This window comes from Pomacea canaliculata, linkage group LG4 (genome assembly GCF_003073045.1).
Source record: "Pomacea canaliculata isolate SZHN2017 linkage group LG4, ASM307304v1, whole genome shotgun sequence".
Classification (NCBI taxonomy): Eukaryota; Metazoa; Mollusca; class Gastropoda; order Architaenioglossa; family Ampullariidae; genus Pomacea; species Pomacea canaliculata.
The window spans coordinates 11,010,785-11,033,038 of NC_037593.1; the positions used below are offsets into that span (position 1 = coordinate 11,010,785).

A 22,254-nucleotide genomic window follows, 5' to 3' on the forward strand; every position below is an offset into this window, starting at 1 on the left:
CGCAGATGTCGATGTCGATGACATAAACCTAGACCCCTAAACGAACGAGACTGTATGTTAAGGTTTGGGTCAGGCTAGGTGAGGGGGAACGAATGTTCAATTGGGTCGATATATCAAAAAGCCGTAAAGCCGATAGAAGTCAAGAAAAGTTAGGTTTGATGAACTATTGAGGTGACTACAAAGATAAACCGCTTCTGTAAAGTGACGAAGCTGTGATGGCATATGGACCCAAAGCTTATTTAGCCGCGAGAAAGGCTACGACCCCGATTTGCATGTCACGTGATACAAAGTTCTACTTTTAACTTTCTTTGATATTTTATACGTTTACAAGCAATTAGTAATTTAACTTTTTTAACATACGCCTGGCCATGATCCTCTATTTTCCCCTAAACTCAGACTCTGTATCATCAAATACATTGGCTATTTGCAAAAAGAGATACGCATGTGATTGATTCAGCCAATGGGAGTCGATTGGGGTCGATGTAGCTGTGTTTGTTATTTTGCCGTGTAGTGATGCCTGTGTGCGAGTTCTTTCTCAAGGGACGTTGTCTTTATGGAGAAAAATGTTTTAACGAACATCCGCGAGGTGCGTAATGAATGGTAGCACAGAATCAACAATATATATTTTTTCTCCCTACGATTTATCTTTTGCTTAGTACATGTGCTAAGAATACATGCGCCTTGTTTTTTACTTGTCACACTAACTCTTGAATTACAAAATTTAATATGTAAGAAAAGGAAACAAACAAGTACCTGCTGTTGTATATAATGAAAGTCTCACCAGCACAAGCAGAACATGTAACAGCCTAAGAAAAATAATAAGAAAAATACCTTACATTGCTTCAGTTCTACCTCAAAATGTGGTTTGTATTTTGCTTTTATGAGTGTGTGTGTGAGAGAGAGAGGGAGAATGTTAGTACACACATTGTTTTGTGTGATGTTTTCTTTCATGCTTTTTAAGGACACGGCGGTGGAGGAGACAGAGGAAGTGGAAGTAGACATGTCGCTTTCCGTGATAGCTTTGGTAGCGGTTATCAACAGGGTAATAACCCATACAAGTGGGCATCCAGCAGTCCACAGGCAGGCAGTTCTCAGACCACAGCCTCTGCAGATGATATTGTGTATGTTGCAAGAACAGTTGTACATTTATTGCATATCATGCTATATAAGTGGCATCAGAGTTTGGAACAGAAGTTTACTGACTCAAGGGTTTCTTATGCTTGCCCACTTAGCAATTGGTACTTGATATCAAGTAAAAGGTGGGTGAAAGAAAAGACTGGGTTTTCCTTCTTTCATCTGGACCCTAGACACAGACACCTTAAGTTAACTGCTCTTACAGCAATTAGGCATTGGGATCTTTCCTATGTCTGTTATCTTTTTCTTCTTTTTTAAGTTTTCTAAATCATGTTAATCATCATTATCATCAATTATTTAACTCTTCATCAGTGAGAGGGTTGGAAAAATGAAGCAGTTGCCAGTTATTTTTCTATTCTTAGTGTTATAGGCAAAATTCTTCTATTATTTCTTATATTGTCATAGACCCTGTATGCTTTGTTCATGTAGTTCTTTAGAGATGCTACAAAGAACAATTTTGAACATCTTGTTTGTAAGGTTGTTAATGGTCTTTCCATGTATTTGCTGGATGGATTCTTGAAAAACTGAATGTTTTCTTTATAGTGGCAAAATGTCAAAATGTGTATGTGCATGAATGTGCTTGTTCATTTTTGTTATGGGGAGTAGGGTGCATGTGCAAAAGTAATGAGAGACTGAATCATACGCATGATATGAAATTTGGTTGCTGCTTACCGTCATGTGTTGGGGTATATGTGAGACATAGGAATTTCCTACAATTGAATAAGCTATCATTCATTTCATCCTATTATGGGCACAGCAGTAGCAGTCACAGGAGCTCTGATGGAGTGCAGCAGAGGTGAACTCAGGTCGCCAGGTCCAGTCATGTATGAGAAGGTTCCTTAGTGCACAGCCAGTCCACTCTTTCATATTAGTCAACCAGCTTTTCTTCTGTTTGCCACATCATTGACTGCCTTCAATGTAACTTGGAGGACTGTCTTCGGCAAAGCATCATGCCAGGCAGCCTGACTGAACCAAATAAGCATTAATGTCAGGGGGAACTTCTGTGCTAGCTAAACATTGTTTCTGGTGCTTAGATGTGAATTACTGCCTGGGTGGAGAAGGCCAAAGGGCATTTGGCCATGAGGGATAGTTGGGGACTGTTAGTCTTGAGAAGGTTTTTATGGACAGTTGTCAGGAATGGAGGCAAAGATGTTTCCTGTCATCCTTGGTAATGCCTGACTAGTGATGGCCAGTGTGGTTGATTGGCAGATTTTATGCTGGCTGCTCTAGCTAGTTTGGCTGAAAGGCTACATGAGGTTGTGAATGACCAATGGCGTTCTTCCTTAGTTTTGGGTATGTGCAGTTGCGGAGTGGATTGATTTAATCTTGTGCCACCCAATGCTAGATGCCTCCTTTTTGATCTAGAGGCAGGTCTCCTTGAAGGCAAGTATCTTGGAAGTAATAGTAAAGGCCAGAAGCTGTGTCACTAACTCAAACCAGTGACATTGAACTGTTGGAACTACCTTGTTGTCATTGCAAAGTTGGCAGTGACCACACTGTGGTTCAGGACTTAGGCTACCTTGAGAGGTGTGGAGCTTCAAAACTAAGTCTTGCTTATTCTTCTAGGAAATAGCATTCTTTATGATTTCCACTCTTACTGGATAAAAGAGATCAGACCTGCCAGACTGGTGTTTATTCATCAACTGTACAGAGCTTTGCTCCCTTTGACCTATATCACTTGGTGCTGTACCAACAATGTAGTCAGGTTTCCTGCCTGTTAGTAAGGAAATCATGAGATGTCCCAAGACTGGGATGGCACTTGCTCATTCAAAATGCTGGGGAATAGTCATTGCTCCTTGTACCTGGTCGGGGAATTGAGTATGGAGGTGACAGACAAGACTGGATTGGGCATTGCTGGCTTTAAGCTCACTAATGTATAGACTGTCCACGGACTGTAAATTCGTTATTTGTCTCTCTGAGGACTCGGGGCTCATTGGTACTGTGAAACGTGATGTCGGTAAACAAGGGGAGGGTTGCTAGATGTGTGTGAGCTGTATCTTGCACTGAGCTTAATACAATCATTAAAACAAAATTTTGCACCACATTAGTCCTTTAAAGTTTTATTAAAAGAGTGTTCTGCCAGGTGTTACTACCATCATTCTCATGCAACAACTATGCAGAGATATCATTCACTGAGAACAATTATTACTTTAGTGTTATTAGTGGATTCATATATAACAGATGGATACATAGGAGGGGAAGTTAAAGCATTTTTGGAAACAAAACTTGAGCTTCTTTTTTGATTCTTTAACAGGAAAAACATTCCGAAGGAAATAGAAATATGGCAGACATCAAAGACATGGCCATTTTCTTGTATCGGTTTTGAAGCCAACTTGCCATCATTTCCAGGTATTGATCACATTTTAGAAAATGTGGACTGACATTGTCTTTAATATTGTTTTTATGCATTATGTAATAAACAGCTTTGGAAAAAATAAGGGCTATTTATCATAACTTATTAATGATTGTTTTTAATATGTTACATATGATCTACAAAGTGAAAAGTTCGAAGGAGATCTGGTTTAGCAGTGTTTGAAATAATTTTTGTGACCTTGTATGTGGCATCTAAATAGCTAGTAGTAGCAGTAGAATCACATTTAGTAAAATACAATATGTGTGTAAAAAAACACTGGCGAATGGTGCTTATCCTGTTTTCTACTTGTCTGTTTTCAGACATCCCTGACCTTAGTCCAGAAGAACTGAGACTGGAAGCATATATGGCCATTCAACAGAACACTCTCGATCAATATGTGAGTTTGTTTTCATCTGTTTTTTAGTTTCTTCTGATTGTGGAAAGTAGGGAAAGTAGATTTCTTGCTGTAGATTTTAACACATTTTTATGGGCTTTATGTATCAAACTTCTTTTGTGATCACTTTTATTTTTGTAGCATGCACATTTTTGACTTTTATTCTATAAATTAAGAATATATTTTAAAGAAATGCACATTGATCTAATTTGCTACATTCAAGAATCAGAAAACTAAAAACTTACATGACATCTTTTGTATCTTACTTCTAAAATGGATTAACTTTGTGCCAACTTTTTTACATTTAAAGACAGTAGAATGTGAAAACAATACTATGGCATGCAGTTTATGATTCAATTAAGCTTAGAGCTATATAAATGGTATTGAAGGTGTTAATAAATTCAGAAAAAGTGTTGTGGCTCATAAACTTTAAAAAAATTGCTATTGTTAAATTCCAGCTGTATTTTTGTGTTTCAACTAACTAAACTCAATAGTTACGTTTGTGCATGTATGTGTATGAGGCCAGGGGTGATGGTTGAATAGGTGCATTCATATGAATGAGTGAGTGTGTGTGTGTGTATATATATATGCCAGTCCATCTTTATCTATATTTTGTAGCTAAAAGCATGCTCGCGCACACATTTCAATCGAGAAGAGCATTGAATGTGTTTGTGCTTGTGGGGATGATTGAAGTTGCTTTACATTTACACTGCTTTTTCTATTCTCACCAGTTTTGGCAGTAAGGGATGTAGTCATAGGGCTTGTTGACATTTTGTGCAATAATGTATGCTTATTTTTAGGGTTTATTCTCCCTGTTGTAAGAAATCGCTGGTACCTCCCAGTATAACATTACTATGCAGAAGACATTTTGACATGTCTGCTATACAGTGCAAGTGTTAATAACATATTTTGAATAAATATTCTATGAGAGCAAAAGAGAAAGGGAAGGAGGAAGAGAGGGGAAGCATTTGAGAAAGCAAATGAGTAATCACAGAGATAAAGGAGGGATGGGGAATTGAGTGAGCAAGTGTGCAATAAAATCGGAGAACAAGAAGAGGAAGGGCAAAAGAGGTGAACGGCCATTTTTATTTCCCCTTTCTCTTGAATATGCCACCTTTGCGAAACATGAGCTGATGACCTGTCATTTTAGGGAAGAGTCATCAAAGTACAGATATTTCACTTCACAGATACTCAGAATAAATAAGCTTAACCCAAATAAAGTGATAGATTGACAATAAAATTTACAGTTTTAACAGTTAGTGGCAGAAATCAACCTGAATAAAATCAGTTACACTGCATTTTCCTTCTGTGCAGAAACTGAAAGTATCACAACTTGCAGAGCAATATCGACAGTGGCAGGAACAGCTTAAAGTGAACTCTACAGACCCATCACTTCGACACAGACTGGTATGCCATGCTGTCATTACCTTGAAAGCTAGGATTTTTTTCCTCCTTCTTTTGCTTCTAATGCCCTGAAAAAATGATTGCCAGCTATGTCTGTAGGTACTTGTTTGAGGAAGATAGATGACTATATAAAGCAGTGGGTAGTAAATATGTTTGAAAAGTCTTCCAACCTTTCAAATGGAGTCATCTCTGAATGTAGGTAAGAGCAATAAAGAATAGCTGTGGTCAACAAAAGGTGTTTCGGCAGTCATCTGAAAGTTTGGCTTTTTATAGCTTAGGTAGAGGTTGTACATTTGATGACTGGCTTTTCTAAGTACAAAATACCATATGCTTGAATCTATGCAAATAACAAATAATAGTAAATTGTTTTTACAAATGACGTTATGATTCATGTATGTTTTGTTTATTGTACTGTTTTCTGCATCTAGGTGGAGCTCATAGAAGAGAGCAGACGAAAAAAAAATAGCGGGTGTGTAACTTTTGTAATAACAGTGATATGTTCTGACCACTTATTTGAGCTTCATTTGATGTTAAACTTTAGTAAGCCTTTGATGAGGTTGTATGTAGGCTATACATTTTCTCCTTTGAATAATGTGAAATTAATCTTTTTGGTGCTTTTTTGGGGTTTACTTGAGCTTGAACTTGAATGTTAGATAATTTAGCTCTAGGTGCAGCATTACAGCTAAGCAGCAAAACTCCCTTTCCTTTTGTATTCAACACTTACCACCATTAATTCTCTTAAACGTGTATCTTTTCCATGAGCACTGCTCCTAAGCACAGTCCTCTTAATACTATTGATCTGTCCTTTCTCCTCCCCTACCTACTGTTTCCCATTTTATATCTCTTGATTAGTTTGTCCTGTTGACCTTTGATGGTTACTTTTTAACTTGCTCTTTGCAGTTGCTGTAACCTCTTTGTCTTTACTGTATTGTATATATCTCATTGTTACCTATCTTTCTGCTCCTTCAAGTACTACACATGACCTAAATTTTGTGTCGAGAGATGCGCACATCCAACTATATGAACATGATTCTGTGCAATATAAATTGCAATTTATTATTAATATTATTTTTAACGTAAAGATATTTTTTGTGCTGATGACAATCAAATGCTAATTCACTAATTCAAAAGAATCATTTTATCATTGCAGGTCTTTGATCAGACCATCTCTGTTCGGTGAGTATGTAGGCACACATATCCCCTTGGCCCCCAACACAAATGCATAAAGGTGCAATCAGAAACAAATTTACTGTTGAACACAGGCGTAGCTTAAGGTGTTGTGTTTTTGAGAGTTTTAAGAATATTTTCAGTCCATTTATTAGTGGCCCTATGCTCCTCAAGGAGTAACAAGGAATAAACTAAAACTAAACAGTCCATTTCCCATTTTCTGTGGATTTGGATTTACATGTTTGTGGATATTAACATACATATGCTTGTTCTTTTTTGTACCATTGTTCTTAATTTTTGAAGTTTTATTCTTACAGTATTTGAATGTATATATGTTCTTCATTCATAAAATGTTATTTGACTTTCAATGTAAATGTTTTTTTTATTACTTAAATGCTAAAATTGTGTATAATATCAGGATTTAAGACTCTGAACTTCAAGTTTATTTTTTCACAGGGGGTCAGACAGCCAGTACAGCCAGTAGTGGGTTTGGAACTGGTGCTTCCCACTCATCCGTCTTTGGTGGTTCTTCTGCCTCATTTGCTCAGAATGTCAGTTTCTCAGGTTTTGGGCAGGGGTCCTCACCTTCTGCCTCTTCTACTTCAGTCTTTGGAGGTAACCAAAATAGTGGAGGAGGAACATTTGGACAGGCTGGGGCAAATACAGGTGGCAGTTTTTTTGGAACCAGTACTAGTGCAGTTTTGAACCAGAGTGGTGGAAACTCAGGCTCTTCTACTTCCTTTGGCTTTTTTGGACAAACATCATCAGGAGGAGGACTTTTTGGGCAGTCACCAGCATCCAGCTCATCACCAGCACATGGTTTTGGAGCTCAAGCAACAACCAGTCCAAGAACTGGTGGACTTTTTAGTGCACTTCCCAACCAGTCACCTTCAGCACAAGGAAGTGTGTTTGGTGGAGCTTCTCAGACAAAGGGAGCCATGTTTGGACAGTCAGGTGGTTTCACTAATGTGTTTCAGAATAGCTCTAGTGGTAGCAGCTTGGCAGCTTTTCCTGGCTCTGGCATGCCCACTTCAAATCAGGGTATGTTGTCTCCTGGCAATGTTTCATTTGGAGCCACACACCCAGGCCATGACTCACTGTACACAGCAGTGGATAAGTTAACTGAGGAAGAAAAAGAGCAGTTTGAAGCAAAAACATTCTCATTTGGAAAAATTCCTTTGCGACCTCCTCCAAAAGAAATGATCAATATTTAAGTTTTTACAGAAAGGTGTATTTGATCCTGTGTCCCCTTAAGGTTTTATATAGTTCTGCTTTCCTTGATGTGTGTCTGTAAAGTTACTCCAGTGGAGAAAGTGAATGTGATTTTTTTTTTTTTTCAGTGTGTCCCTGAACATTGATGGAAGACCATTTGTATCTGATCTCCTTAATTATGCAAACATTTCTTTTTTATGACATCTATTGAAAGTGATGATAATGTTCAAGCTAGTGAGACGATGTGACAGAGCTACATGCCTCAAGCATGTGTTAAATTTTATTAACATTTCCATAAGCATCCGTTACAATGCAGATTTTAGTTTATTTACAGAAACACACCTTACATTTGTTTGTTAAATGGGACAGACAAACACACATTGATTGTTTTGGGGATTTTTTTTTTCATTTCTAATATAGATTATGGTTTTCCATATCCTTGTTGGGATAAAATCAAAGAAAATTAGGTCTTGCTTTCCTGATTGACTGCTAAAATTAGCCACAAAAGCAAATTCAATCATTCACTTTCGTTCCCATATGCATGTATAAAAATGACTTGTTGGCTGCAATTCTGTTTTAGTCAGCATGTTCCAGATGTCGTTCAAATTCTTGGGAGGAAGATGCTAGCACTCTTTGACAATGAATTTATATGCAACTGATTTGTCTTCAAAAAATAATAAATCCTTAAAGCAATCTTTTGTTCTCATGTAATGGTAATATGTGTACTTGGGAATGTTCTCTCTGATTGCTAAGTTTTGTGTGTGTGTGTGCTTAATATCTTCAAACAAACCCCATGTTCTCCCCTCACATTTGCAATCATTTCTCACATTTAATTACTAAAATAATGTTATTTATTTTAAGGTAAAAAAATACTTAAAAACACTAAAGTGCAGTGATCAAATATGCAATTATTCTTCCTCCATGTTTGACAAAGGGTGTGTTCCTAAAATCCTGTCCTCTGAAGGCTGCACACTCTGCTGCCCAGCATACATTAGTGGCTGTTTCCCAAGAGCTTGTCATCTCAAGAGGTGTTAAAATTTGTCTTCTCTCTTAATTGTTGGTAGTGCTGACTACTACAGCAACTGATGGACATATGCTCAGGTGTTGATGCTGTTCCTCTTGAAATGGCTGTTGAGATTGAAGTGTTCAGTCTTCAGGCAAGAGATACCATCTACTTCAGGATGAAGGACATCAGTGTGAGGACTGCATGTACTATTTTTGTTGCAGAAGTAATTTTTTTCTGCAAGTTGTTCCTTGACAACAAATTTGAGAAGGGTTGTTATTTGCTGCTTCCCTCCTTTACCATTTAATCTGTTTTTACACCTGCAATTCCTGTGTGTGCTGGAATCCATAGATAAGCAGCTGTGGTGTGTGGTATAAGATGAGTGTAACTTGAGAATTGGCACCCAGCTCGTCGTGATTCAACTTTTATGCTTTTCCCACAAATAAAGATATGCAGAAAAAGGGATTTAGAGGTGCAAATCATTTTTCAAGAGCTGTATTTGCTGAAAGAACAATTTACTAAAACAAACTTAACCTGAAGCTAGGATCGTCCTTATTTATATTTTAGGATTAATACCCTATTGGTGAAAATAAATTGCTAGGGCAATATAGTAGCACCAATGTCATATTTTATCTATAAGGACATCAGATACATGTCAGCATGTGCTTTGCTAATAGTTGTACCTAACTATTCCCCTGGCTATGTCCAGACATGCCTGCTAACGCCTTATTGTTTGATACAGGGTATGGACGTGCACATTCTGAAAACTTTTATTATGAAAGCAGTTCCAATTAAGGCTACAGGATTTGCATAAAAGCAAATTTTTTTTAAAAGAGTGATAAATCAGAAAGATTAAAGAATTAGTGTTAAAAAGGTATGTTCCGCGCGTGTGCTTCACATTCGATGAGCTAAACGTGCAGCAACATGCTTTTTCAGAAACCTTGGATTTCTTTTATCGTCTGCTACGGCAGTTGGGATGCGGACTCGACACTATCAGGTTAATGAAGATAAAAAAAAACTGCTGCGTAAAATTCAATATATCAAAAAAATCCTACAAATAAACGTGCTACGGATGAGAAGATAAAAGATTTTATGGAAATATATTTTCAAGCCTTGCAGAAGGTGCGACTTGCTAGCGACTCGACCTGAGTAAAGGAGGAATGACGTCAATTTCCATGTCACGTGAATACACGCGGGATCGAGGCACATGCGTAGTCGCCGCCATTGTTCTAACCCGGAGAAGGAAAGACTGTGTTGTTTGTGAACGTTTTTACTGCAGTCTTTGTGATTTCTGATCACCCCAAATTGCTGTCTGATACAACTTTTGTGCACAAAGATTGTGTAAAGACTGTGATTGGACACTTGTGTTATTTTTTAAGGTGTAGGAACTGATCTGTGATGTCGGCAAGTTTGGATCAGGTACGCAGCCATGCTCTTTATGATTCGAATTCGAGGATAGGCCTACTTTTTGTCATGTGTTAACAGTCTATCGTTGCGTAGGCGTAGTAAATTATTTCTCGTATCAATCATATCAAACGAGTAAATGAATTCCACTCAATTTTTTTTTTATATGTAGAACGTGGACATTTTGTGAAGTGAAGGGTTGTGGTTGTCAGGCGAGATTGTGTGGCGTGTACTCGAGTGTATCCCGAGTGTAGCAGGCTATCGCACTGCCGCAACCTCATACCGAGTGTTGCGTACTAAAACGAGAACAGTCGAGCTTTTTTTTGTAAATGTGTTTACATTTCCCCCGTTTTTATGTGCAAATACCACTGATTCTAAACTTATTTTCTAACGCTTTTTTTCATGTTTGCCTTGGCGTGTTCAGAGGGCGAAAGGACAACCTAACCAAGGTAAGAATTCAATCCTTTTTATCTGCCGCCATTTAATCGCAGTTATGGGGTCGTGTCTCAGAAAACGTGACGTAGACAGACATTTATGACGAGAGTGACAAGTTCGAGACTAAGTCGAAGTTCTAAGAGGCTAAATCATCTTAAAAATTATTCTGTTGTACAGATTCGTGCTTTTCCACAAGTTATCGCTTCGCTGTTACTGATTATGCTGATTAAGCGTTCGGCTTTATAATTTCGTTTTCGGTTCATGCTTTATGTTGCACAAAAGTATTAAATATTTCAACTGTTGGGTACAGCAAGTCCTACATACACAGAGTATGGATTTTTAAAACTTTAGAAGCAAACGTTTTAAGTTGTTCTTTTTAAGCAGGTTGAAATATTGTCATATTGTCATTCACCTAAGTTCCTTTCAACTGTCAGTTTTAACTTTCATTTGACTACAGACATAATTTTACTATTAAGTGCTGTCAGCTATCAATGCTGTCAATGCACTTAAATAATGAAAAGGGAACAATAAAGATAAAATTGTAAAATTAAAAGATTAAATAATTAAAAGCTGTGTTCTGTGGGCTTTGTTTTGTTTGGTTATTTCCATAATGTCCAAAAGATTTGGTTAATACAACTGAACACCTGCATATTTCTGAACCTGCTGCAAATTGGGTCATTTATCAGAAATATCATCTGTCCTTACATATACCATGTCACTGAATGTAGTGCATTAATTTACCAATTTATGCAGTAGTGAGATGAAACAATGCCAAATTAAAACCATGCTTTTTACCTTGTTCTTGAAATAATATGCAATTTGTATGATTATGTATACATTTTCTTTCAGTGTAGAAAGTTTTATGTTAATGATTTTGGTAATGGAAACTAGATAAAAGGGAACTGTTTTAAAGCTATATGAAATGTGTAATCTTTATTTTGTCTGCCATTGACATATGAAAGTTAAGTGAAACAGTACTCAAAACATTTTTTGAGTTAATGAGTCATTTTCATCTGTGTTTTGTTGGAGAGTAAAGAATCTCTAATACATACATATTCACTTTTCCTCACACTTGCATGTTTGGTGATCTGGTAGTAACTGCACCCAGTAAATATTTGAAAAACTAGATGGCAAAAAAAAAAAAATAAATAAATGTCAGAATGGTGATGAGTTCTTAAAAGTGCTGCACCTATTTGCTGATTTCCTAATAAACTGAGGTAGGCTGTCCTGGGTTCAGCTCTTGTCTCAGCTATGTTCTTTCTCTACATGTGGCAACTGTTTACAGGGCTGGCTGCCTTGTAACATAACCTTAGTTGCTGGCTTGTGATATAACCCTAGTTGCTGGCTCAGTGTAAAAAAAAAAAAGCCCTCCTTCCTAATAAACTGCTGTGGGATTTGTAGTATACCATTCTTAGGTTTCTTCCATAACAGACTAAGCATTTTTGCTTGGTGTTGGTACTGTCCAGAGGAAACTTAAATCAGTTGTCAGTGAACTCAGTAGCTTTGTATGCATTGGCAACATCTCATGTTTTCACAGCTACTTATTATTTAGGTCTTCCTGCCTCCACAAAAAGATGCACTACTTGAGTTTAAGTAACAAGAAAAAATAGCCAGTAGATTTAAGTTTAAAGAATGGAAGTTTATTGGGCATAAAAAAGGGAACTAAAGTATTTCTGGTTTAAATGTCTACTACAGACAATTCAAAAGGTAGCTGTTAAAATGAATTTGATATTGTTTTAGACAGATGTTCTGATAATATCTGGTGTATAGCAGGTGGAAAGTATTAAGCCAGACAACACCAGTTTACTGTAAATATGTTTAGGTTGCTTGCTTCCAATTTCTACAAATTTATCTGCCTTTTCTTACCTTTATGCACTGTCGGTGCATTTTTACCCTTTTTAATTTCGTCTGATGCTAGATCTTTTAAAGTAACGATCAGGCAAAACCAAATTTGTAAAAGAATCATTTTCACATTATTTCTGTGGTGTATGGATGTTTCAGATCCATGCTTGCACTTTTACTTTGAGTGAGGCTTTTTTAGCAAGTGCTTCCTGATAAAATTTGTACTGCAAGTGTCAGGAGTACTCTGCACAGAAGGAATAATTCTGTGTTCAGCAAATGTGTTCTTTTTAACTATAACATATTTGCCATAGCGTTGAAGAACCAAATTATGTTTCATCTTATAACACTTTCTTATAACCAGAGAGATGAATTAATTTAGTGATATTGGAAGCAATGAAATTACAACAATATTGATATTTTTAATGTTATACTTATAGTTAGGAAGAACCATCTTTAGCTGTTTCTTGAAGATTTAGAATTTTAGCACTTTGCATGTAAGCCTAGCTGACTTCTAGATATGTGCCAAATTTCCCCTTTAAAATATCTAAGGTTTTTTAACATCTTAGGAAGTGGATAATCTGGAATTTTAAGTTTAACTTATGGATTTGGTGTTTTGTATTTCACTTTGACAAAATAACTGCTTAAAATCTGTATGGTTCAGGGATTTTGATTGTTGAATGATAGATGTGTGGGGAGCTGTGGATCACTTAACATTTGTTATGTTCTGCAAGTCATGCAGATGGTTTCTTTCTACATACTGTTTGTGGCATTCATTCTCTTTTTACTCTGATGAAACCATAGCATATGGAAAGCACCTAATTAATTTCAGCAGAAAATCTTTTGGAAAAAAGTACCATGCATATGTATACAGAGTAGCTATTAATACTGGAAAATATGAACTTAAAATATTATAAGGTTAATGCCCAGAACTGGAACAGCAAACAATTCAGGGTTAACTTGCATAGATGTAAAACACAAACAGTAGGCCACTATTTTTTGTAGGTTTCTTCATGTGTCCTGCTTTCGGCCACAGTGCTTACATTTAAATTCATTATATTAAGGGTTATTACATGCCATACCTAAGTAGAACTCGTACTTGCCACCAAGTGGAATGTGTGACTTTGTGTGCTGCTAGAAAGCACCATTAATAATTCACTTACGGTCCTTGATTTGTAGACATAAATATCACACTTCATACAGTTAATTAAAGTTTGAAAATAGCAGAAGCAGTTTTTACACACATCATCTCACTTTCCTGTCTGAGTCTTCTTTAATTCATTCAACTTGGACAAATCCATACAATTGAGGTGCAGCTATGAAGATATTCACATATATGTGGGTCTAAGCAGTATAGGAAGACTTAAAACACAATATTCAGTTGGTTTTAAATAGGTTGCAACTAGAAGGAAAATGGAGGAACCTTTAACTGATATTCATGTAACAGAAGATACAAGAGTGTGGTAGTTATTTTTTATTGTGATTGCCGCACTCAGAAATAGTGTTCTTGTTTTCTATCAGTTCTTGTTTTTCTATCACACAACAGTGCAATCTGTTGTAGTGCGTGATGCAGTAAAATTGTTACTTGCTTACATCATCCTTAGGTAAATTCAACTTTTGTGTAAATTGTACTTTTTATGTATGGTAATGCAATAAACCACTTAATAAATTGTAGTTTAAATGTATTGCAAAACAAAAACTGTGTTCAGTGTCCGCAGGACCAGGTAAAGACGGAATGAAGGAGGAGGAGGCTTACATGCCCCAGCCACATCAGGTAATACCTTATTTCCTAGTAATTGATGGTTATCTGTGGTTATATCAAGATTTAGTTTTGCTGGTGATTTGAAAATACCAGTTTCAGTATCTCTCTCTTTTGTATGAACTGTATAATTGTATTGATCCATGCACTTTAGAAATAGCTTTGGCTATCAAGTTTGAATAGCTCAGCTATATGCACTTTCACTTTAGAGAACATGTTTTGCAGAATGACATAATTAAAAGTGCCTTTTCTCAAGCGATTATTGCTTTTTGTAAATTTTTTAATAATAATAAATGTGTTATTTGTATAGCACACATACTCTTGTAAGGAGCATGCTCTAAGCACTTGAGACAAGTCCAGTGTGCCTACTTCTACGTCTTCCCTTTACTCACAGCTGTTGTCTATACAGTTTGAATAAAGTTTTTAATTGGTTCCAAAATCCATTCACACTCAGTTGATGCTCTTTATAAGTTTTTAAAACTCGTAATCATTAAAAAAAGAACTGCAGTTTTCCCCATTTCAGACCTGTTTTCCTGTACAGGTTAGCCACACTCAGTACAGGAAATCCTCACAATTACAGAAAATACCAGTAAGGCAAAAAAGAATAGCTTTTTTTTTTTAATTTTTCTCGTCTTGATATCATTATTTCTTGTCTTTAAGTTGATGTAATGAAAAAAGATTCAGTTTTTTTTTTTATTATTTAATTGAGGTCTATTGGCTGTTGTGACAATGTTTAATTAAAAATGACCACATTAAGTAGCTTCAGTTACTGAATTTTACTAGACAGGAAGAAAGCATATTTCTAGCTCTTTTGATTCAGCAAAAGATCTGCAAAAATAAAAAAAGGAAAGACAAAATCATGGGGTTCAAGTTCAGAAATTTTGAAGCAAATACCCCAACATTTCAGGGATAAAAGGATGTTTGCAGATGTGATTTAAAAATTGCTCACAGTGGTAGTTACACAGACATACATATCATAAATGAATTATTGAATACATTATGAATAAAACATTAAAATCAGTGAACATAAAGAAATGTGTTTACAATGTGTATCTTTGTGTTATTGTATTAGGCTGCTTTGAATGCTCCCATTTTGAAAGGGCCTACCGACATCATTAAAATTGACTGGTCAAGATCTTTCTTTAAAGAAGTAATTTTTTTTATGTCAGAATCGTCCCCAAAACCTCAAATTTATTTGAATTTAACAGTAAAGAAAATGTCATAGGACTGGTGGTTATTATAAAAAAGGAAGAAGTCCTTGTGAGAGAGGATGATTGAATAAACATTCACTGTCATGAAAAAGAGATCAAGCTGCAGCCAAGATGTTTAGGAAGTCCCCACCAACGTATGTTCCTCTCAGGTTGTTTATTAGATGTGTAGTGAAATGAATCGACAGCTGATTTACTAAGGCTGTAATGCCTAAATCCCAGACATACAGCAAAGGAAGAGAAAAAGTCACCTTTTATAGGTAAGTAGTTCTCCCAACATCTCAGGAAAAGCTAAAGTGCCTGTTTCTGGACAGAAAGCAGTCTGTTGAATCGGTTTTAAGCTCTACGTTACTGTCCAATTGTTTATAAGACAAGAACAAATGCTTAATTCTAAATTGTTAAATGCAAGGGGAAGTTTGACTAAAGAAGAGCAACTGGAACAATCAGATGTAACATTAAATGCACATAAAATGTGCTGATTTTTGTGATCTAAATATTTTAGCTTGGATTCATAATTATCAGAAGCTTTTATGGGTAGACTTGCTTTCACTTGTGTGGGGAAGTAGTAGATTACATTTTACCTGCCACAGAATGTGAAGTTATTTTACTAGCATAGGAATTTTCTAAAAGATGGAGCAAGTGCACATTATTTGGTCAAAGGTGAAGAGGGAAGCTCACAGCTAAAGAAACATTCTTTTAATTGTGACAAAATAAGATGATGCATTAAGTTCATTTTGACCCAATGGTGTTTTTCAGAACTGTTAGACAAACATTTTTATTTTTTGAAAAACCTAAAGAGGGCAGTGTGGAATGTGCTGCTACTCTGAGATTACAAATTTTATAAAAACAATATGTACAATATGTTTTTTACTATTTGTTGTGTCTAAAAACATTACTTATTGCTCCTTTACTAGATTTTTACTTTTTCCACCATATTTTTCTAACACAAAAGTAACCCAGAGGCTATCAGAAGGAGTTTCTTTTAGTAAATTACTGTTGAAAATGATTCAGGTAGGCCTACCTAGAAGGGCATGGAAACAGCTATCTGCAAGTAGCAGATTTAGCCATCCTGAGTAATGGTATAAAATACTTCATTAAGCTTTCTTAAATAAACTTTGGTTAATCACTAAAAGTTTGTCAAAATGTGTGACTTTTAAACATTAGCGTAGGGAAAAGATTAAAATTCAAAATTGTTAAAGCTTTCTTTCACTCCTGATAATGTTTGGTTAGCATGTTTAACCCTCCTAGCCGGATGGGCCAAAAACATGGCTCTGTTCATGTGACCCAACAGTAGTAAACTGTGAATTTTCTGGATTATTGCTGTCACAAGGAAGAAAGTGGGCAATTTTCATTACTTTTATTGCAAAGTTCGAGTTTTCTACTTAACAAAAATTTATAGGTTTCGTGGTCTACTGTTTACCTAAAAGCAGCAAAGTATATAAACAAGTATCACCCACTGACATCTTGGAAGTCTTGGAACTTGTTTAAAATTATTAATTTCTACTTGGTGAAATACTCTGTGGTCTCCAGTCTTTTGTGGACATCAAACTTTTAATTCTTGCTTGTTGTGACAAGAGCTGTTAATTTGGTAAAAAAAAAAAGAAAAAAAACAAAAAAAACACCAGAAAACCTATAATTGTTTAACACGGTGTAGACGAGCCTTTCAAGTATGAGATTAAAATGTGAAGGGAGTGATTCTGTCCAAACATTAAACAAAGTCAAGCAGAGCTACTGAAACAAGTTTTTTTTTTAGACAGTTTCGTAGCTGTGCGTGCAACAGCCTTGCATCTCTTTGGAATACCACACCAAACAAAAATTCTATGAAATCAGTTTGTGTGGGACTCAAGAATTACCATCTTGTAGATAGGAAGTGGGAACCATGTGGAATGGCTCCAAAAGCAGATCAGGCTTGATGCCAGTAGGAAGAGGTAATGCCAGAATGCCAAAGATCTGTGAATTGTGGTCTTGGCTGGCATGCTAAACAATAATGGGAAAAGCAGACGAAGATGATTCCAGAAAAGAAAAATTAATGTACTATCTCAGTATGAAATTTTTTTTTTTTTACTGTAATTGTATGTGTATAGATGTGTGGTGTATCTTTCTCATTTCTCTTGTATATACACTAACATAGCAGTGAGATGTGAAACTGGAATTATTCATGATCACTTTTATTATTAACATGTATTATTTATTGTATTTTGGTTCATGCACTTAGCTTGTTTAAGGATAGTGTTTCCCTTTTTCCAAACACACATAGAAGATAGAGTTGCATCAAATGCATTTTAATATGATATATATAAAAATAAACATTCATGGACTGATGATTGATAAGTTCAAGGTGTGAGTATAGATTACCATGGTAATGGTGTCATTATCATACCCAACAAGTCACTCCATCTGTCACATTGATTTTCATATTTTATTCATATTCATAACATTAGCTGGCTCTCCCCCCCCCTTTCCTTTTCCCACTCAGGAAGAGGGGAAAGAAAATTCAGCAGTATAAGCTAATATTTGACATGGTATTTAATACCAGAAGTAAAATTTTATCAGAAAAGCAAAATGTGCTATAGGAAAGCAGATACCTCAGTATATGTTGGAATTTTTTTTTTTAAAAGGAAAGAAGATGGGCATTTATTTCAAAAATCCTTAGCATTTAAAGAATTTACTATCAAATTTCCATTTTATCCAGATTCTTTACACTAGGCCTTAATTGTTTGCAGAGTGCTTACACCAATCCAGGCCAGATGCCAAGTCCAGGTGGAACCGAGTCTTTTTTCCAAAGCTACTATACCCCAAACATGTCCTACCCTTTCATGGGCCAGGGATTGGGCACGACTGATGGCCCCTGGTCTAATGGCGGTGACACCCCGATGTTCGGTATGGGCTATGACTACAGCAGCATGTACAGTGGATTTGGGTTCCCTTTCAGTAGCTGGGAATATCCAAGTGACTACTGGGGGAATGCAGCAACACAGCCAACAGCCCGGAAGGATCCTCGGCCTTACCAGGAAACGGACTATTATGGAGAACCACCTATGATGCCTCCAGACTATGGGGTGATGAATGGGGCAGGGCCTGACCGCGGTGATCCCATGGCTAGCGTGGAACAGGGACTTCGTGGCATGACCCTTCATGGCGGCATCGACAAGAAGATGGAGGCAGCAGCCATGGCTTCTGAAGTTATGGCGGGCATGCCCAGTCAGGAAATGGTGGCACCCCCACCTCCCCAGTCCATCTCTGCTGCAATGCCTGGCATGGGAGGTCAAGGGATGGGCGTTAGCCTAGGAACTGGGAATGTTGGAGGAGGTGGCTCTGTGCCTAAGAAAACATCATGGGCAGCCATTGCATCTCAGCCAGCTAGGCCCCAGTCCCAGATGCGACCCAGGACCATCCCACGTGCTCCTGTTAATCCTAACAAGCCTCATAGCATGGACATTGGCACGTGGGAGAGCAGGGGAAGCGCAAGTGTTGGTGGCGGGACTGGCTCAGTAACCAAACCACAGTCCCAGCGCCAAGCTTGGAGTGCTCCTCGCCAGCGCCAGATGGGTAGTGGCAGCAGCGGCAATGGTGGGAGTGGAGGACATGCAGGTACTAATAGTAACAGCAACAACAGCAGCAGTGGAAGTAGCAGTGGCAGTGGAGGGCATCAGCAGAACCACCATGGGGGCAGTTCAGGCAACTCTGGCTCTTTCAGTGGTCAAGGAACCAGCAGTTCTGGTGGCGGTTCAGCTAGTGGCAATGCTACATCGCATCCTGTGCTAGAGAAGCTCAAGCAGGAAAACCAGTACAACCCACGCGAGTTTAACCTTTCTCCCAAGGGGGCTCGTTTTTTTATTATTAAAAGCTACTCGGAGGATGATATCCACCGCTCCATCAAGTACAACATTTGGTGCAGCACCGAGCATGGAAACAAGCGCCTTGACCAGGCGTTCAGAGAACGTGAGGGGAAAGGTCCAGTCTACCTCATCTACTCTGTCAATGGAAGTGGCCATTTCTGTGGCATTGCCCAGATGGTGTCACCTGTGGACTACAACAAGAACTCTGGAGTCTGGGCACAGGACAAGTGGAAGGGTCAGTTCGAAGTCAAGTGGGTGTATGTCAAGGATGTTCCCAACTCGCAGCTGCGTCACATCCGCTTGGAGAACAACGAGAATAAGCCTGTGACAAATTCCCGTGACACCCAGGAGGTGCCTCCTGAGAAGGGCAAGCAGGTACTGAAGATTCTTCACAACTATAAGCATACAACATCCATCTTTGACGACTTTGTGCACTATGAGAAGCGCCAGGAAGAAGATCAGCAGACCACAACCCCAGGAGGCAGTACCGGAAGCGGACTTCCACATGGTCATGCCCATGATCGAGGCGATAGGGGCAGTGGGAGCAGTCAGCGTGGTGGTGGTAGTGGTGGCGGCGGCGGTGGCCGGGTAATTGTCTTTTTTCTTCTTTTTTTTATTATTAATTTTTGCATTATGTCACTTAAGGATAAATTGGTATTTGTTTCCCTTACTTTCACCCCCTTGTCTCATGTTTGCTACCTTTTGTCTGATTTTCTTTTCCTGCATCTTTATCTGGAAGTTTTATTTCCAGTAGGTTAAGACAGCCTTAGTAACTTGGAGACAACTATTTTTTTATGTTTTCTCATTTATGTATGAACAGAAATGCAAGTAAGTGTCTAAAACTGTTAATCTTAGCTTAAAACAGTTTTTTATGCAGATACAAGCTTTATTTTTTAAAGAATGTTGTCATTGCTAAACATTTCCTAGCATTTATGGGTAAGATGACAGTAAAGCTGTCTTGCTTGTTAAGGTTGTCTCTTGTTCATGTTATGCCCCTCCTACTTCCACCTACTGCTGACCAAATATGTATGGTTACATTTTTTATATTATTTTGTAAAGTATGAAGAGAAAGGTAAAGCTGGGAAGATCAATCAGTCTTAAGCATTTTTTTTTTATGAGGCATTAGCTCAGAAATTTGTAAATTGTTTGAAGAACCTTGTATCAAAATACAGTGTATCATCTTTAATAATGTTGATTTTTACACATTAAAGGCTACAAAAGACTCAGTTTTGTTAAAAGAAGTTGATCTAAAGATGTTGCAAGCAACTTACCCAATTAGGAAAATGACTGAAGTTTTTGTAAGGCTCATTTATGTAAACAAAGTATTGAAATTAACACCAGTGATTACACAAGATAATGAAAAAGTTATCTTTGTATTAGTAAAATAAGATATAGTAACCAGGTTTGTTTGCACAGGGTGGTCTCTTGGAGAAAAGAAACATAAATGTACCATTTCTTACATAAAATATCACAGTTCATTTTGTCAGCCTTGACATACGTACAAGACCTACAGATTATGACTTTATTTCATGTTTGGTTTAAGGATATTATAGCTAATGATAGCCACAGTATGCTGACTATGATATTTTTTTTTTTCCCAGGACTCTCGCCGTGGAGGCCGCCACAACTAAGCCTTCATGGTTAAGCCAGTGGTGCATGCTGGGAAAGGATGTAACCCCTACTGTGAAGTCCTGTGGCACACTGAATTGCTCGTGCACAAAAAACCATCTATGCTGACTTGCTCGATGATGGGGGAAATCGCTCTGGGTTATGGATGATGCACCTTTTAATCAACTTGAAGAATTGTAGTCATAGCAGACTCTCGCCCTAGGCTTGATGACTTTGATTTTCTTCTGCCCACCCCCTCTTCCCTTAATCTGCTTCTTTTTCTGCCCTTTTTGCCCTTGTTACTATTCCCCCTTTTCTCTTGTTCCATCTTCTCTCTGAATTCTTAACAGTTTTCTGCTTGGTGTTGATGTGGCTGAATTACAACCAAAAAAAAAAAGGTTTCTACTGGAGGATGATTGCAGAACTTCATAGGACACAGCCGGGATGTTAGCCTTTTACTGGCTGTTTTACCAGCAATTGTTGAGTGGATTTCATACGTGTATGTAGCTTACAACTTTTATTCTTTTCCTCCCACCCAACTTTTATGATATCCTATTTCATATGGAACCCCAAATGGGCTTGGTCTCTTTTGCTAGAGTCAAACATGCACCAGTGGATTTGATGCTGAGACAACTGTTGACTTCTGTGCTCTGTTTATATGACCAGTGGAGGGTTTTAACAATTTGTGTTTTCACTCAACTGGATGCTTGGCAACCACGCCTCTGAGCTGTGCTGTGTAGGTGTTTCGGGCTCAGCCATGTGATGCACTGTACAAACAGTTATATTCAAGCTGTGTAGAACTGACACATTTGAACCTACTATTGGTATGGACAAAAAAGAAAATTAAGCAGAATAAACAAGAAGAAAATAGACCTTTATAAAGACATCTTGAGTGCACTTGTGATGAAGCCTCAATATTTTCCCAAGGCTTTGTGCTACAAAGACTGGATTTATCCACAAATAGACTACACTGTTGACAGAAAAAAGAACTTTTCACCTATAAGAAACAGATACATGAATACTGTTGGAAAGCTTGTTTTGTTTTTGTTTTTTTTTTAAACTGGATAAAGGTAATGTGCAAACTTCCTGCCTGTTGCTCATTGTGATGCCCTGACTGAGTGCTGCTACGAAGCAGAAACAGCGGAGGATGCAGCTGACACTGCAGCAAGCTCTGGCCCATGGGGATTGGTAGAACACTGGTTCCATTATTCCCAATAAAATGTGTACCTGATCTGTCCGTGTTTTTCATTTGTTTGCTGCCACACACATTTATTGCCTGGTTGCAGGCATCATATCTTGCACAGAGGCAACCTGAAACAAAATTTTGATAAAGATGCTTGAAAAAAAGTAACACCTATTTAAGACTACAAAAATGAATGTACAAACCAATTTGTAAGTGAATACTAATGCATTCTTTTAAGGAAAACTGAAAGATACAGTGGTGAATTACACTACAAAGCAGGTTCTTTTAAACAAATTTTCCAAATTAAATGCT

The 22,254-nt window shown here is 37.5% G+C and overlaps 2 protein-coding genes across 2 annotated transcripts; both read left to right on the top strand.

Moving 5' to 3' along the window:
- Positions 1–82: 82 nt before the first annotated feature.
- LOC112561736 (nucleoporin-like protein 2) lies at positions 83–8,359 on the top strand. Its single transcript, XM_025234392.1, has 8 exons — positions 83–586; positions 962–1,121; positions 3,389–3,483; positions 3,808–3,884; positions 5,196–5,288; positions 5,714–5,754; positions 6,436–6,461; positions 6,909–8,359. Exons 1-8 carry the CDS (start codon positions 514–516, stop codon positions 7,664–7,666), a joined length of 1,323 nt encoding a protein of 440 aa, XP_025090177.1. The 5' UTR covers positions 83–513; the 3' UTR covers positions 7,667–8,359.
- Positions 8,360–9,856: 1,497 nt separating this feature from the next.
- LOC112561914 (YTH domain-containing family protein 1-like) lies at positions 9,857–21,992 on the top strand. Its single transcript, XM_025234767.1, has 5 exons — positions 9,857–10,086; positions 10,496–10,520; positions 14,055–14,119; positions 18,036–19,739; positions 20,753–21,992. The coding sequence occupies exons 1-5, from the start codon at positions 10,066–10,068 to the stop codon at positions 20,780–20,782; spliced, it is 1,845 nt and encodes a 614-aa protein (XP_025090552.1). The 5' UTR covers positions 9,857–10,065; the 3' UTR covers positions 20,783–21,992.
- The last annotated feature ends 262 nt before the right edge of the window (positions 21,993–22,254 follow it).

Excerpts from the sequence above, each read along its gene's own strand:
- LOC112561914 (XM_025234767.1), top strand. The coding sequence starts at position 10,066 with ATGTCGGCAAGTTTGGATCAG. Across the intron at positions 10,087-10,495 it reads TGTCGGCAAGTTTGGATCAG|AGGGCGAAAGGACAACCTAA; the intron begins GTACGCAGCCAT and ends TGGCGTGTTCAG. Across the intron at positions 19,740-20,752 it reads GTGGCGGCGGCGGTGGCCGG|GACTCTCGCCGTGGAGGCCG; the intron begins GTAATTGTCTTT and ends TTTTTTTCCCAG.
- LOC112561736 (XM_025234392.1), top strand. The coding sequence starts at position 514 with ATGCCTGTGTGCGAGTTCTTTCTCAAGGGACGTTGTCTTTATGGAGAA. Across the intron at positions 1,122-3,388 it reads GCCTCTGCAGATGATATTGT|GAAAAACATTCCGAAGGAAA; the intron begins GTATGTTGCAAG and ends ATTCTTTAACAG. Across the intron at positions 3,885-5,195 it reads AGAACACTCTCGATCAATAT|AAACTGAAAGTATCACAACT; the intron begins GTGAGTTTGTTT and ends CCTTCTGTGCAG.